Source organism: Leishmania braziliensis, chromosome 27, assembly GCF_000002845.2.
Source record: "Leishmania braziliensis MHOM/BR/75/M2904 complete genome, chromosome 27".
NCBI classification, from domain to species: domain Eukaryota; phylum Euglenozoa; class Kinetoplastea; order Trypanosomatida; family Trypanosomatidae; genus Leishmania; species Leishmania braziliensis.
In genome coordinates, this window is record NC_009319.2 from 906,762 (window position 1) to 918,593 (window position 11,832).

An 11,832-nucleotide genomic window follows, 5' to 3' on the forward strand; every position below is an offset into this window, starting at 1 on the left:
AAGGTGAAGGGGCAATGCTGAAGGCGGAGAACGAGAGAGGGCGACAGGCGCACACACGCACAGAATCTCCTCGTCCACGCGACTGTCATGAGTTTCGGTCATGCGAAATGTAGGGCGAACAAGAAACAGCGATGGGTACAGAGGGAAGGGTTGATGGCAGTGCGCAGGTGGGCGTGTGCGTCAAACATGCTACATGAGAGCAAAATGCATCGTCTCCACTGCGGATCGCATCGACGGGGTGAGAGAGAGAGAGAGCAACGGGAAGGGAAGCGCATCCTCTCCCCCTCCCCCTTCGGCACCTAAAACCAGTGCATCCTTGGTCTGGTTCTTTCCACACTCATCCACACCCGCAAACCCTCTATAGCATCGCCGCCCTGTACGACTGCAGTGACAGTGTAGGTAGCTGGGGATGAGGCGCCCTCTTGGCTGAGGGGTCTGTTTCCTTGCTACGCGCAGGGTCATGTTAGTCTGCGTCGTCACCACACAACGAGAGGCGCACTGCATGATGTAGAAGACAGACAAACAGTCAAACGAAGAAATAAGGGAGAGGAGAGAAAGAGAAAGCCCCACACAGACCACGAACACGAGCACCCCCAGAAGTACCAAAGAGATGCGCAGATCGCTCACAAACGAAAAACAAACCGCAACACCTTTTTTTTCCCGTGAGATCGTCAAGCTGCCTGCCGCCTCTCCATGCACACGTCTGCATACACACACACACACACACACACACACACACACACACACACACACGCAACACTTTATCCGCAACGTCGGGCACCTCAGCATCTCTGCGCCGTCTTATGCTACTCGCCTTTCTCTCTCGCTTTTTTTCCAGCCCTCAACTCCCCGGGTATCGCCTCCAAGGCGTTATTGGGCTCGTCAAGAGGGAAAAAGGGGCGCAGTGGGGCGCCGCGCTCGCCTACACACCCCACTACTGCCGTTACGCACACATCGCCCTCGTTTTAGTCTCTTTTGCTTTCCTTTTGACGGCGGTGACGTGACGGGCTGCGGCTGTGACGGCGGCGACGCGGCGGGCTGCGGCTGCGCGAGTGGCGACGGCGGTCGCAGTCAAGCGAGTCAGAGCGGCGACGGCGGTCGCAGTCGAGCGAGTCAGAGCGGCGACGGCGACGGCGGTCGCGATCGGACGAGGAAGAGGACGAGCGACGACGGCGATGGCGCTCGCTGCTGTAGCGTTGGGAGTCGCGCGAATGCTCCTTGCACTGTGCCGCCACGTGTCCCTCTTTGTCGCACCGGCGGCAGATCAGCGGAAGTCGTTGCTCCACCTTCACACGGGTCCCCATAAAAGTCTCGCCCGACTTACTGATGGCCCGCTTGGCATTCTCGGCCGAGGTGAAGGCCACAAACGCAACGCCGATCTCTGGCTTGACGTACACGTCTGTTATCGGCCCGCAGTCGGGGGAGAAGAAAGCGCGCAGCGCCTCCTTGGTGACGTCAGAGGGGACGCCGTGGACGACGACGCGGACGTCCAGCGCCCGCCGTTTCGGCCCAGAGGCACCGGCGCCGTCATTGCCGTGGCGCGACGCGTCGCGCCGGGACGCAGGCGCAGACGCATCATCGCGTGGAGGACAAGGCCGCACGACGACGGGACTGCCGTTCACATTGGTTCCATCAAGCTTCAAGGCCTTCTTGTACGCCTCATCCGTCACGTAGCCCACGAAAGCCATGTGGCGGGCGGGAATCAGGTGGAGATCGCAGATGGCTCCGCACGCACCGAAGGCGTCGCGCAACTGCGCCCGCGTTGTATGAGGAAAAATCGACGTGACCAAAATCTTATTCTTGGATGTCCTCTCGGTCTCCGCCGAACGACGTACCGGCAAGCTGGTGCCCGGTTCCGCTGGAGCTGCGGCTGCAGTCGCGTTGCCGTTGGTATCGCCGACAGCGTCAGCAGCGGTGGTCTTAGCGAGGGCCTCCGGCTCCCTCATCGCAGCGGCGGTTGGTGCCACAGCGGAGATGTAGATTGGGATGTCCTCCTGGAAGTCGCTGCCGCTGATCGACACAGCACTGACGGCATCCTCGGGTTTGTCGAAGACGACCTCCACAGCCGGCGCGATTCCGGAAGTCGGCTGCTGCTGCTGCTGCTGCTCCGTGGAGGGCATGTGCACCTCTGCCACGTTGCCGATTCGAGTGAAGAAGTCAAAAATGTCATCCTCCGTCGCCGAGGCCGGCATGCCGGTTACATAGACAGTGCAGGCACTCATGATGACGTGTCCACCCCCCCGTGTTGTTCTCTCTGTTTCACTTTAAAGAGAGAAAAGCTGAGAAAAGGGCATGCAAAGCACCCGCCTCTTCGTGTGCGTCCCCGAGTAGCGCTACAGGAGGGGCCAGAAAACAAGAGAGAGAGAGAGAACCCAATCCAACCCAACCACTGTGCGGAGAGTCAGCCGCAGACACGCGAACGCACGCCGAAAGGGTGAAGGGTATGCAGAAGACAAGAACCCACCAACAGCGCCAGCCCAAGACACCTCTTGAGATGCACAACAACAACGCGCAGAGGGACGAATGCTCCACAACGCAAGAAGAGTGAATCACCGCGCGCGTCAGAGAGCTAAGAGGATCAAAGGAAGCGATAGTTTTAGTGGGATTGATTATGCTTAGAACAGTGGAAATAGTGGTGGTGGTGGTGGTGGTGGTGGTGGTGGTGGTGGTGGGGGCGATGATGCTGGACGTGTCGTATGAACGAATACAGAAGCAAACGAAAGAGAGAGAGAGAGACACGAGGAGGAGAAAGAGGGGGGAGGGGCAAACACCGCAACACACACACGCACACGCACACACGCGTACAAGATCAAGACACTCACGGAGACTGGAAAAGAGAAAGCGAGAGAGGGAGGAGGGAGGGCGGCGTTCGAAACGGGTGAGCTTTTGAGGCCACGAAATCGTCTATATCGCTTTTGCGCTCTTTTTTTTTTTGGTTATTCTTCCGCGTCGTATGGGGGAGAGAGAGAGTGGAGAGAGGGAAGTGTGGCGCGTCAGTGCGGGTGGGGGAGGGGCAGGGAGAGGGGGCACGCAAGGTTTGAGTTCGGCGAGGCGGAAAAGGCACCGAAGAGGGGGGAGGGGAGGGGAGGGGGGGACAAGGCACACACACGCATACGTGTAGGCAAAGAGGGAGAGGGACACGAGAGCAGCGAAATAACGAAAGAAACGCGTGTATGAGAAGCGAGGAATGTTCAGGCGAGGTGTGGGATGCAAACGAAAAGACATGAAAGAAGATGAAGGGGGCTGAAGGGTGGGGTGCGTGTGGCTTTGTTTCGTCTTGGCAGGAAGAAGGGGGGAGGGGAAGAGAGTCCGAGGCGGAGAAGGGGGCGAGGGGGGGGACGGCGCTGAGAGACCAGCATGTAGGCAGGTGTGCTCTTCTTTGCGTAGAGGTACACGTGCATACCCACATTCTCTCCTCCTCCTCCTCTCCCAGGAGGCGCAGTGACAGGCACGTACAGGCACACAGATACTACCACAGCTACCATCCGTCGTCGCTCCTGCTTCCTTCGCACCGTTTCTCTCTCGCTTTCTCCTCCTCTTACTGCTCCCACCCTCTCTCGATGTCCGCTATGCCTCACCCACCCGCCCACAGGGAAAGAGAGACATACTCCATCCAGTGAACACAGCTCGCTCTCGCTGCGGCTGCTATTGTAGCCGCTATTGCCGCTTCTCTGCCACTAAAGCTTGTGCGCTTCAGCACGGGCGCTGTTGTGTGAGTGTATAGTTGAATCGCTGTAGAGATCGCGTCATCCTTAGCACATCAGCGGCTAAAGTGCTGACCCACTCGCTGCGCTGCCGGTAGCTGCTTCCTGTTACTGTTCTACGAGTCACTGCTGCTCCGGTGGTGGTGGTGGTGGGTGGACGGGGCTGTCACCCTGTCCCCCCTCTCGTTACATTCGGTCACGAGCATGTCCCACCCCAAGGCCCATGCATGTATGAGCCTGTTCTTGTTTGCTTGTTTTCTCTTTTGTACGTATGACTGCCTGAGTATGTACGTAACCTTGTGGCGTGCGTGGGTGGATAAGCGGCTGCCTGTGTGCTCCACTCATCCCAGCGCTCATGTGCAATGGATGCTGCTCATCGTCCGCGTTAGGGTTGTCCCCACACACACGCATTCACCCTCTTCCCACCCTCCCTCGTGCCCGCTCTACCTCCCACAACCTTCGCTCACGATTAAGGGTGGTCGTGCGTAGACATACACACACATACACATGCATACATATAAATCCTCTTCCACTCTACTGTCTGCACAATCCTTGCGCTCGACACACCTGATTGTGTTGGCCTTCCTCTTTACCCATCCCACCGCAGACGCCAAGCTCCGGCAGCAACTCTCGCACATCAGACACCCGCAGGCACACTTCGAGAACGCTGTCCCCTGCCGTCGAAGTTCCTCCTCCCCTTCAACACACCCCATTACTGTAATCCAGGTGAAAGTGCCTCTCGCTCCGCTCATCTCGTTCCGTCCCCTCTCTCACGTAGCCACGGCCTCACCATCATACCCCACTCCCGTGTCGCTGTCAGCTCTGTGAGAGTTGTGTCCCAGTTTTAACCAGTCCAGTTTCATCGCTGCAACCAGAACAAGATGGAGGGCGAAGCTTCGGTCCCTGAACAAACCTCCATCCCCAGACACTGCTCTGCGCCATGCTGCTCAGCAATTGCCATGCTGGTTAGGCTCGCTCCTCTCCGCTTGCGCACCGTGGGGCTTCGTGTATCTCTCTCAGTGACGCGCTGTACGCATCCACCATGTGCTGCATCAACATGGACTTCATGAGGAACAGCTCATGCATGACAGGGTGGCCACGCGGCACATCCACCAGGCGGTTCGTGATAATATCCCACGGCGAGGTGAGCAGCAGCACTCGTCCAGGGTGGTGAAGCTCATGCGAGAGGTCCCGCACATCGTACGTCCTGCCTTCACTCTCCAAAGGCAAGCTCCCGAGATGGGATCTGCCCTGAGCGCCACCGTCCGTCGATGTGAGCAGTTCGTCGAACTGAGGAGTACCAGCCACGGAAGTCGCAGAACGGGATGCAGTGGAAGATGAGGCGATCGCCTTCTCCTTTGGTGCTGCCACAATCACATCGATCTCCTCAGCACCCACTGCACCTCCCCTTGCACCAACGAACCCACTTGGCGTGCGCACTTTACTCATCGCTCCGAAAACTGAGGCTTGCACGGGGTCCTCCACGGTATCATCCGCTGCTGTTGCTGTGTTGTCTTTCGGGAGACGCGCCAATGATGCCTTCACGGTGGTGATTGGGGTGGGCATCGCGGACATGCCAACCATCCCCATCTCCTCATGTGCGCCGGTATCCGCACCGTGCGCCGCTGCGTCTCGCTCGCACAACTCTCGTAGCACCTGATGCTCTGCATCTGCGGTGGCCGGGGTCAAAGCCGAGGAGGCTGCAGCTGACGGCACCTCTGCAGAGGCGGCAATCTGAGGCTCGACCACTTGCCGCAACAGTCGATCAACAGTGTTCAACTGCAGCCGCGGCACGCAGTCGAAGCCATTCACGACATTCCACACTGGGAAGCACGCCGCTGGTGTACTTTGCGGCGCAGTATCGCGACTACTGTAGCCACCGTCGCCCCGCGTGCTCACCTCGTCAAAGCATGAGGCAGCTGGCAAGGACAAGGTCGGCATCGGCGCGAACGCGATCACGTGAATACGCTTGAGCACCGCCGGAGGTAGTGCTTGGTCATAGTGCAGCCTCGTGGCGAAGAGCACGGCAACACCGCCGCCTAGTGAGTGGCCTGTGATGAGGATCGAATAGGAAGGGTGCTCCGCCGCAAGTTGCTCGAGCCCGTCGAGAAGGCCATCTGGCGTGTCTAGCGGTTGCAGCGCGCACGGCTCCAGTACGGTCATCACCGACTCCTTGGACGCTTCAGGGGCGCCGATGTCGTCTGTTTTACTGCTGGTAGAATGGAATGAGGTCGGTTCCTCCACACTTACAACCCTCCTCGCTGGAGGTGACGGAGCCGCCGCTGCCCGTACGTTGAGGCGACGTGTTGCGTCCTCCGCAGTGGCAGAGGTCTTGTCTGTGGCACCCGCGACAGCCGTCATAGCCGCACCTGTTTTCTTTCGTTGCTCCACCCTCTCCCCATACCGCGAGGAGCGCTGATCAAAAAGCGTATTCACCACCTCCGCTGCGCCTTGATGGGCGTGGCCACCGCAGAATGGCTGAGTGGTCGCCGCGAGGTCTGTGATTATGTCGAAGGTGCTTAACGTCCCGCGGAAGGAGACGACGATGCTGCCAGCGACGTCGTCCACGAGGAGGACGTAGCTCGGCTCGGTCACCTGTGAGCCCCACCGCGACAGCTGCAGAGCACTCGGGGGCAGCCCCAGCAAGGTTGTCACCGCCGCGTCATTTACCTGCTTCGGTACTTCGACGGCGCTGCGGTTGAGCGTGAAGAGCAGTGCGGCGGAGAGGGTGGAAGAGAGGGAGCCGCGCCGGTACACCTCTCCGTAGACTGCGGTGGCGTACCGCATGGCCTGCCAGAGCAGGAACTGCACCGGATAATGAGCGATGGGCCACGTTGATGGTGTGGCGTCTTCATTGCCATTGGACGCCGTCCACTGTGCTGTCATCGGTGTCGTTGCCTCCCTGCTGAAGGGGGAAGGGAAGAAGCCGTTGCCGCCGGCACCGCTCACACTCGTCTTGAGATTTTCGAAGACGAGCTTGTCCACGCGCAGCGGCCGCATGGCGGCGAAGACGGACGTGGGGGATGTGGTGGCGGTGACACCAGTCCGCGCTTGCTGGTGTAGTCGCACTTCATCCCAGCTAATGCCGCGGAGGAGTGCCGTGTCATCTAGAGATGCCACACACGCTGCATACAACGTCTGGTGCGCGCTGCTCAGATCCTGCATCGCCGAGTACCGCTTCACAAACGTAAGCGGCGTCATCGTCGGATAGCGCGCAATCACCTTGTCGAGTAGCGCGCACACGCCCCCAAGTACGGCCTTCACATTGGCGGCGCGGCGGTTGTACGCACCGTCATCGGTGTGGAGGTAGCTCTCGAGAATTGCCTTGACGCGGTCCCATGAAAAGGGTCTACTGGCCGTTAAAGACGATGCAATCCCTGTTGCAACCGCCGCCAACGTTGGGGATGCGGAGGTGGTGGGGGAGGACGAGGCTGATGTGGACGAAGAGGACAGTATCTGATGCGCGGCCGGCGAAAGCACCTCGCACGCCTGCGTCTGCCGCATCTTGGTGATGCAGTGAAAGTGCAAGACAAGGTCACAGATATCGCACCGGTAGCCCTCTTTGCCGAATCCAAGCAACGGCTGAGACGGAGCTGCAGTAACAGCAGTCAGCCCTGGCGAGGACGTCGAGGAGGACGGAGAGCACACCGCCTCAGACGGTGTGCTCTGATCACTGGCTGAGGTCGAGTTCGCAGATTTTGTGATGAGTAATTCAGGGAGTGATAACAACAGAGCGAAAGGCGACGACGAGGCAGTGCCTGACTGCGGCGTCGTCGACGTCGTCTCCGGCGGCTGTGGATTCAACCAGATCCTCTTGAGCATTGCTGCCTTGCACACCTCACACAGAGCAGGAAGAAAAAACTGTGTTGGCCGCAGCTGATGGACGTGCATCGGGGACAAGGACGACAGCGGTGCGCGGCACTCGGGCACAGTCCTCGTGCTGCCAGCACCCTCCGCCCTACCGCCAAGCCCGCCGGTTCGCATTGGTGTAGATGGATCCATCATGCGCTCTGCAACCGGGTATATGTCCGCCAGGGACAAGTACGACAGGAAGCTGCTGAAGAAGGCATTGTCAGAAATGAAATCGGCCAGCATGGTGGATCGAGCGGGTGGCGGCGACCACGATCGGTTGGCGGCCACCTCCACCAATGTATCGTTGGGATCGGGCGGTGCTGCTTCACACGTGCGCGGGGGGGCCTTCGGTGAGGCTGCAGCAGCTGCTGCTGCTATTGATTCCGACGACCTTGTTGCTGCTCCCTGTTGTTGGCCTTCCCTGAAGAGCTTTAGCACCGCCGCCTTCTGCTCGGTAAGATACTGCAGGAAGTCTGAGGATGACATCACATCTGCCGGTGTAGACGGTAGAGTGGTGCTGCAGCCAACAGGTGCTGACGCGGCTGTCGCTACAGCCTCCGTCGCATCACCCACCGAAGAAGTCGATGCGGACGCACTCGTCATTGGTCAACAACGGCGACACGCCTATGCAGTTGCCGGTATAGTTTAGAAGGAGAGACGGAGGAGCGGAAACAGAAAAAAAAGGCCAGAGATGTGCCTACGCGTGTGCTATGCCGTCCACCACCACCACCACCACCATCCTCGGTGCGCGACCAGTTCCTCCAGAACACTTCCTATGAATTAATCACTTGGTGTGGGTGGCAGCCGGCACGCACGTGATGAAGTCTCGAGATCTAAAGGTGTTGCACGTGATAGCCAACGAAAGCGCCTGTCTGTGGGTCTGTGCGAAGTAAGCGAGCGGGCTTGACTGCGCACGTCGGTCTTGTTTCGATGCCCAATATGTGAACCCAACCGTCTCTTTCACTTTTGTTGCCCCACTTATCGAGACGAAAGGGGAGGGTGGGTGGGGAACGCGGAGAAGTGTGTGCAGAGACGGATGGCGGGCGAGAGAGCGCGCCGAGCGCCAAAAAGACACCAAAACACAGCCAAGGCGAGGAGAGCAGAAGTGAAAAAAAAAAAAACGAGAGTTGCCCCGCCACGAGTCAAAGGCGAAAGAGACACAAAGAGTAAGCAGCAGCAGCAGCAGCAGTGGTAGTACTAGTGGTAGTGGTAGTGGTAGCGCGCGTGTGTGTGTGTGTATGTGCGTTGGCCTGAGTGTCACAGTCGAGTAAGTCAGCGCTATGATTCGTTATTGACAGGATGGCACGAGCAGTACTGCAACCTTGGCCAGTGCTAGAGAGAGCCTGTTGGTCTGTCGGAGTGCACATGCCTTTAAAGTGTAGGGCATTAGAAGAAGAAACAAACAGGAGGGAAGGAAGGAGGGGGCGATGGCAGCAGTAACTACACACACACATGCACAATGATGCGTGTTCAGCAAGAGCGCTTCGCTGAGTGAACGTGCGTAGGCATTAGATCGGCCACCTCATGGGTTCAAAGAATCAGGAAGAAGCCCGCAAAAAGGCCGACGCTTCAGCGCGAGAGCCACACTCCCTTTTCTATGCTTCCCCGCCGCCGTGGTACACGAGGGCAAGCCCCCCACTACACACCCGGCCTGTCTCACACAGGGCCCATCGCGTGGCGCGAAGCAGCCGTGGACGCGCGCGAAGCAGCAACGCGCCGGCCCAGCCACCCGAGCACGGCCCCGCCAGGGCCACTTCGAGAGGTGACTCGGCGTCGGCAGGCATAGAGGGGGAGGGGGGCTGCTCGGCCTCCCCACACACACAGGGAGAGAGAGCGGTGGCACAGAGGTGTCTCCCCCCTCGGCCATCATCAGGAGAAGTGAGAACCAGAGGTAAACGGAAAGAGGAGGGATGCATCGAGGGAGTGTAGAGAGAAAAGGGGGGGGGGGCAAACGAGAAATATGTAGACGGTAGAGACTCACGAGTACACCCCCGTCCGTCTCACTGTGCACTGCTCTCATTATAAACACCAACCGCCGTCATTATGGCGGCAATGTGTCAGGTAAATCTATGTGGACAGTACCAATAGCGAAACTCGCCTCTTACACCGTCTCTTACGATGCATCTTTGCCGAGCCAGGGCCAACTGTACGGGAAAAAGGTGCGTTGTGGGGAGGGTACACGAATCCGTGCCAACTCTACAGGAGCTAGGAAAAGTAAGACAGAATACGGTCGTAGCTAGTGCAGGTGAAAGCCCCATCCAGAGACAGAGCCTCTGATTGTCCCGTCTCGCGTATGTGCTACTCCCTTCAAGCCTCACGGAACCCTCATGCGTGCTTCCTCTAGGCACAGCGCGCAGTACGCTGTGAACCCGAGAGACGCTGATACAGCTGTATACAAGCACCTGTAGCGATGCAACAACTCAGACGCAAAGGAGGCGCCAAGGAAACAAAGAAGGGGAAAAAAAGAGAAGAAATCGAACGCGATGTTTGGCATCTCTCTTCGGCTGGTATGGCTGTGTGGCTTTCCTCATGCTTAAGGCGCTCACACACTTCGACGTCAAGGCCTTCCACTTTCTCTCTACCCGCCAGCACCGCACCTCTCTCCCTCTCCCGACTCTGCGCCTGAGCAGTAGTACCCCCTTTGCAAGGACAACGTTGCTAACAACAGCCAGAGGCGACGGCACAGATGCGCGCAAGGGGGGGGCGAGCTACAATGAGGGGGGGAGTGGCAGAGCAAGACAGCCAGCCAGAGAGCAAGGGGAGGGGAAGCGAGAGAAGGATGCGCGACTAGTACCCAGAAGAAAGAAAGAGGGGAAAGAGTGGACTGAGGCCACAACAGGAAAAGAGAAGCCAGAGTACACACACACACACACACACCAATGTCAGGGCCGTAACCAACAAAGTGAAAGGAAAGGGAAGAGGGACACGAAAAGGCGCAAAGACAACACACACAGAGAGAGACAGACACAAATCACCTATACCTCTTAGGCGTGTATGCAGTGCAGCTCACAGACACGCTGCGCCTGCCCACTCACCTGCGGGTGCAGGTGCAACGCTAGCGCTTTGTAATGAGCCACGTCAGGAGGTTGGACTGATCCAAAAGGCCGCACAGAAATGTGAGAGCCAACAGCACGCTCACCACCCTGTAGGAGAGTTTGTAGTTCATGACCTGACCTAAAATCCCCTTCAGTGTGACCTCGCCATCAGGAGCGTCACTGGAAGACCTCCACTTCTGGGTTGGGCTCGAAGACGTTGGAGAGGCGAACGGCGCCAACGCAGCCCCGGCCACACCTGGCCTCGCTGCAGAGACGCCCGGACCACGTGCTGCAGGCAGAGCGCCGCTGGCATCGTTGTGCGGAGTCGATGCGGTCGGCGTATTGCGTTGATTTTCGGAGTGGCGGTGGAGCAGCGCCTCCGGCGGGGTGGTGTTCTGCGGCTGTGTCGAGGATGTCATGGGAGGGCAAGTACTCGGCAGCAGCGCGGTACTATCCGCGGTCCCCCTGGTCCTGCCGCCCTCCTCCTTCATGCACATCACCAAGCTGTCTGGTACGTTGTTGCGCGGGGCGAAGACGCATCTGAGCTTGTAGCGCATCGTCGACGGCGAGCCCTCCTTCACCGGGCCGCGTTGCTTCCAAAACAGCAATGCGTCGGTCATTACCTCCCGCGGCACCTTCGTCACCTTGCTGCCAGGAACCCAGTGCGCCAGCGCTGTCTGGACCGACTGCGCGTCAACGACCGCGAAGTCGAGATGTATGGCGTCCCTCGTCGCCTCTGTCGGCAGCTCGCGCTCCTCAGGGATCTTGGCCATCCTAACATGCTCGGGGTTGAAGGAAAAGACGATGGTGGCATGCTCGCCAGCACCAATGAAGCCGACAGGGGGACGAACAGAGTACCTATGCTGCACCCGGCTCAGGATCTTGAACGAGATCACGTTTGCCTTCGGGTTGCCTTGCACGACCGGCAGGGGGTTCTTCATCTGCACGACGTTATCGATGGTGGCGTTCGTGAAGGGCAAGGGAAAGAAGAGGCTATCCTGCGATAGCGTGACCTGGAGGTTGTCGCTGGTCATGGTGGTCTGCTTCTTCTACCGCGCACGTGGGTATCAATGTGTACGTAAGCGTGCAGATGGAGTGAAGTGAGGAGGCGCTTGATAGGAAGAGAAGAGGGAGAGAGATTCTCGCGGGGAAGCAGACACGCACGCACGCAGAGAGCCACGGACACAACTGTCTCGGGGTAGCGGGGGAGGGAGAGAGAAAAGCGCTCTGCCCTTGATGAG

At 58.8% G+C, this 11,832-nt stretch overlaps 3 protein-coding genes across 3 annotated transcripts; all 3 read right to left on the reverse strand.

Moving 5' to 3' along the window:
- Nucleotides 1–965: 965 nt before the first annotated feature.
- LBRM_27_2280 (putative RNA-binding protein) lies at nt 966–2,222 on the reverse strand (the record flags this gene model as incomplete). The annotated part of the gene is made up of 1 exon (XM_001565931.2): nt 966–2,222. One exon carries the CDS (start codon nt 2,220–2,222, stop codon nt 966–968), a length of 1,257 nt encoding a protein of 418 aa, XP_001565981.2.
- A 2,448-nt stretch (nt 2,223–4,670) lies between these two features.
- Nucleotides 4,671–8,042, reverse strand: LBRM_27_2290 (hypothetical protein, unknown function; the record flags this gene model as incomplete). The annotated part of the gene is made up of 1 exon (XM_001565932.2): nt 4,671–8,042. The coding sequence occupies one exon, from the start codon at nt 8,040–8,042 to the stop codon at nt 4,671–4,673; it is 3,372 nt and encodes a 1,123-aa protein (XP_001565982.1).
- Nucleotides 8,043–10,611: 2,569 nt separating this feature from the next.
- LBRM_27_2300 (conserved hypothetical protein) lies at nt 10,612–11,625 on the reverse strand (the record flags this gene model as incomplete). The annotated part of the gene is made up of 1 exon (XM_001565933.1): nt 10,612–11,625. One exon carries the CDS (start codon nt 11,623–11,625, stop codon nt 10,612–10,614), a length of 1,014 nt encoding a protein of 337 aa, XP_001565983.1.
- Nucleotides 11,626–11,832: the final 207 nt, after the last annotated feature.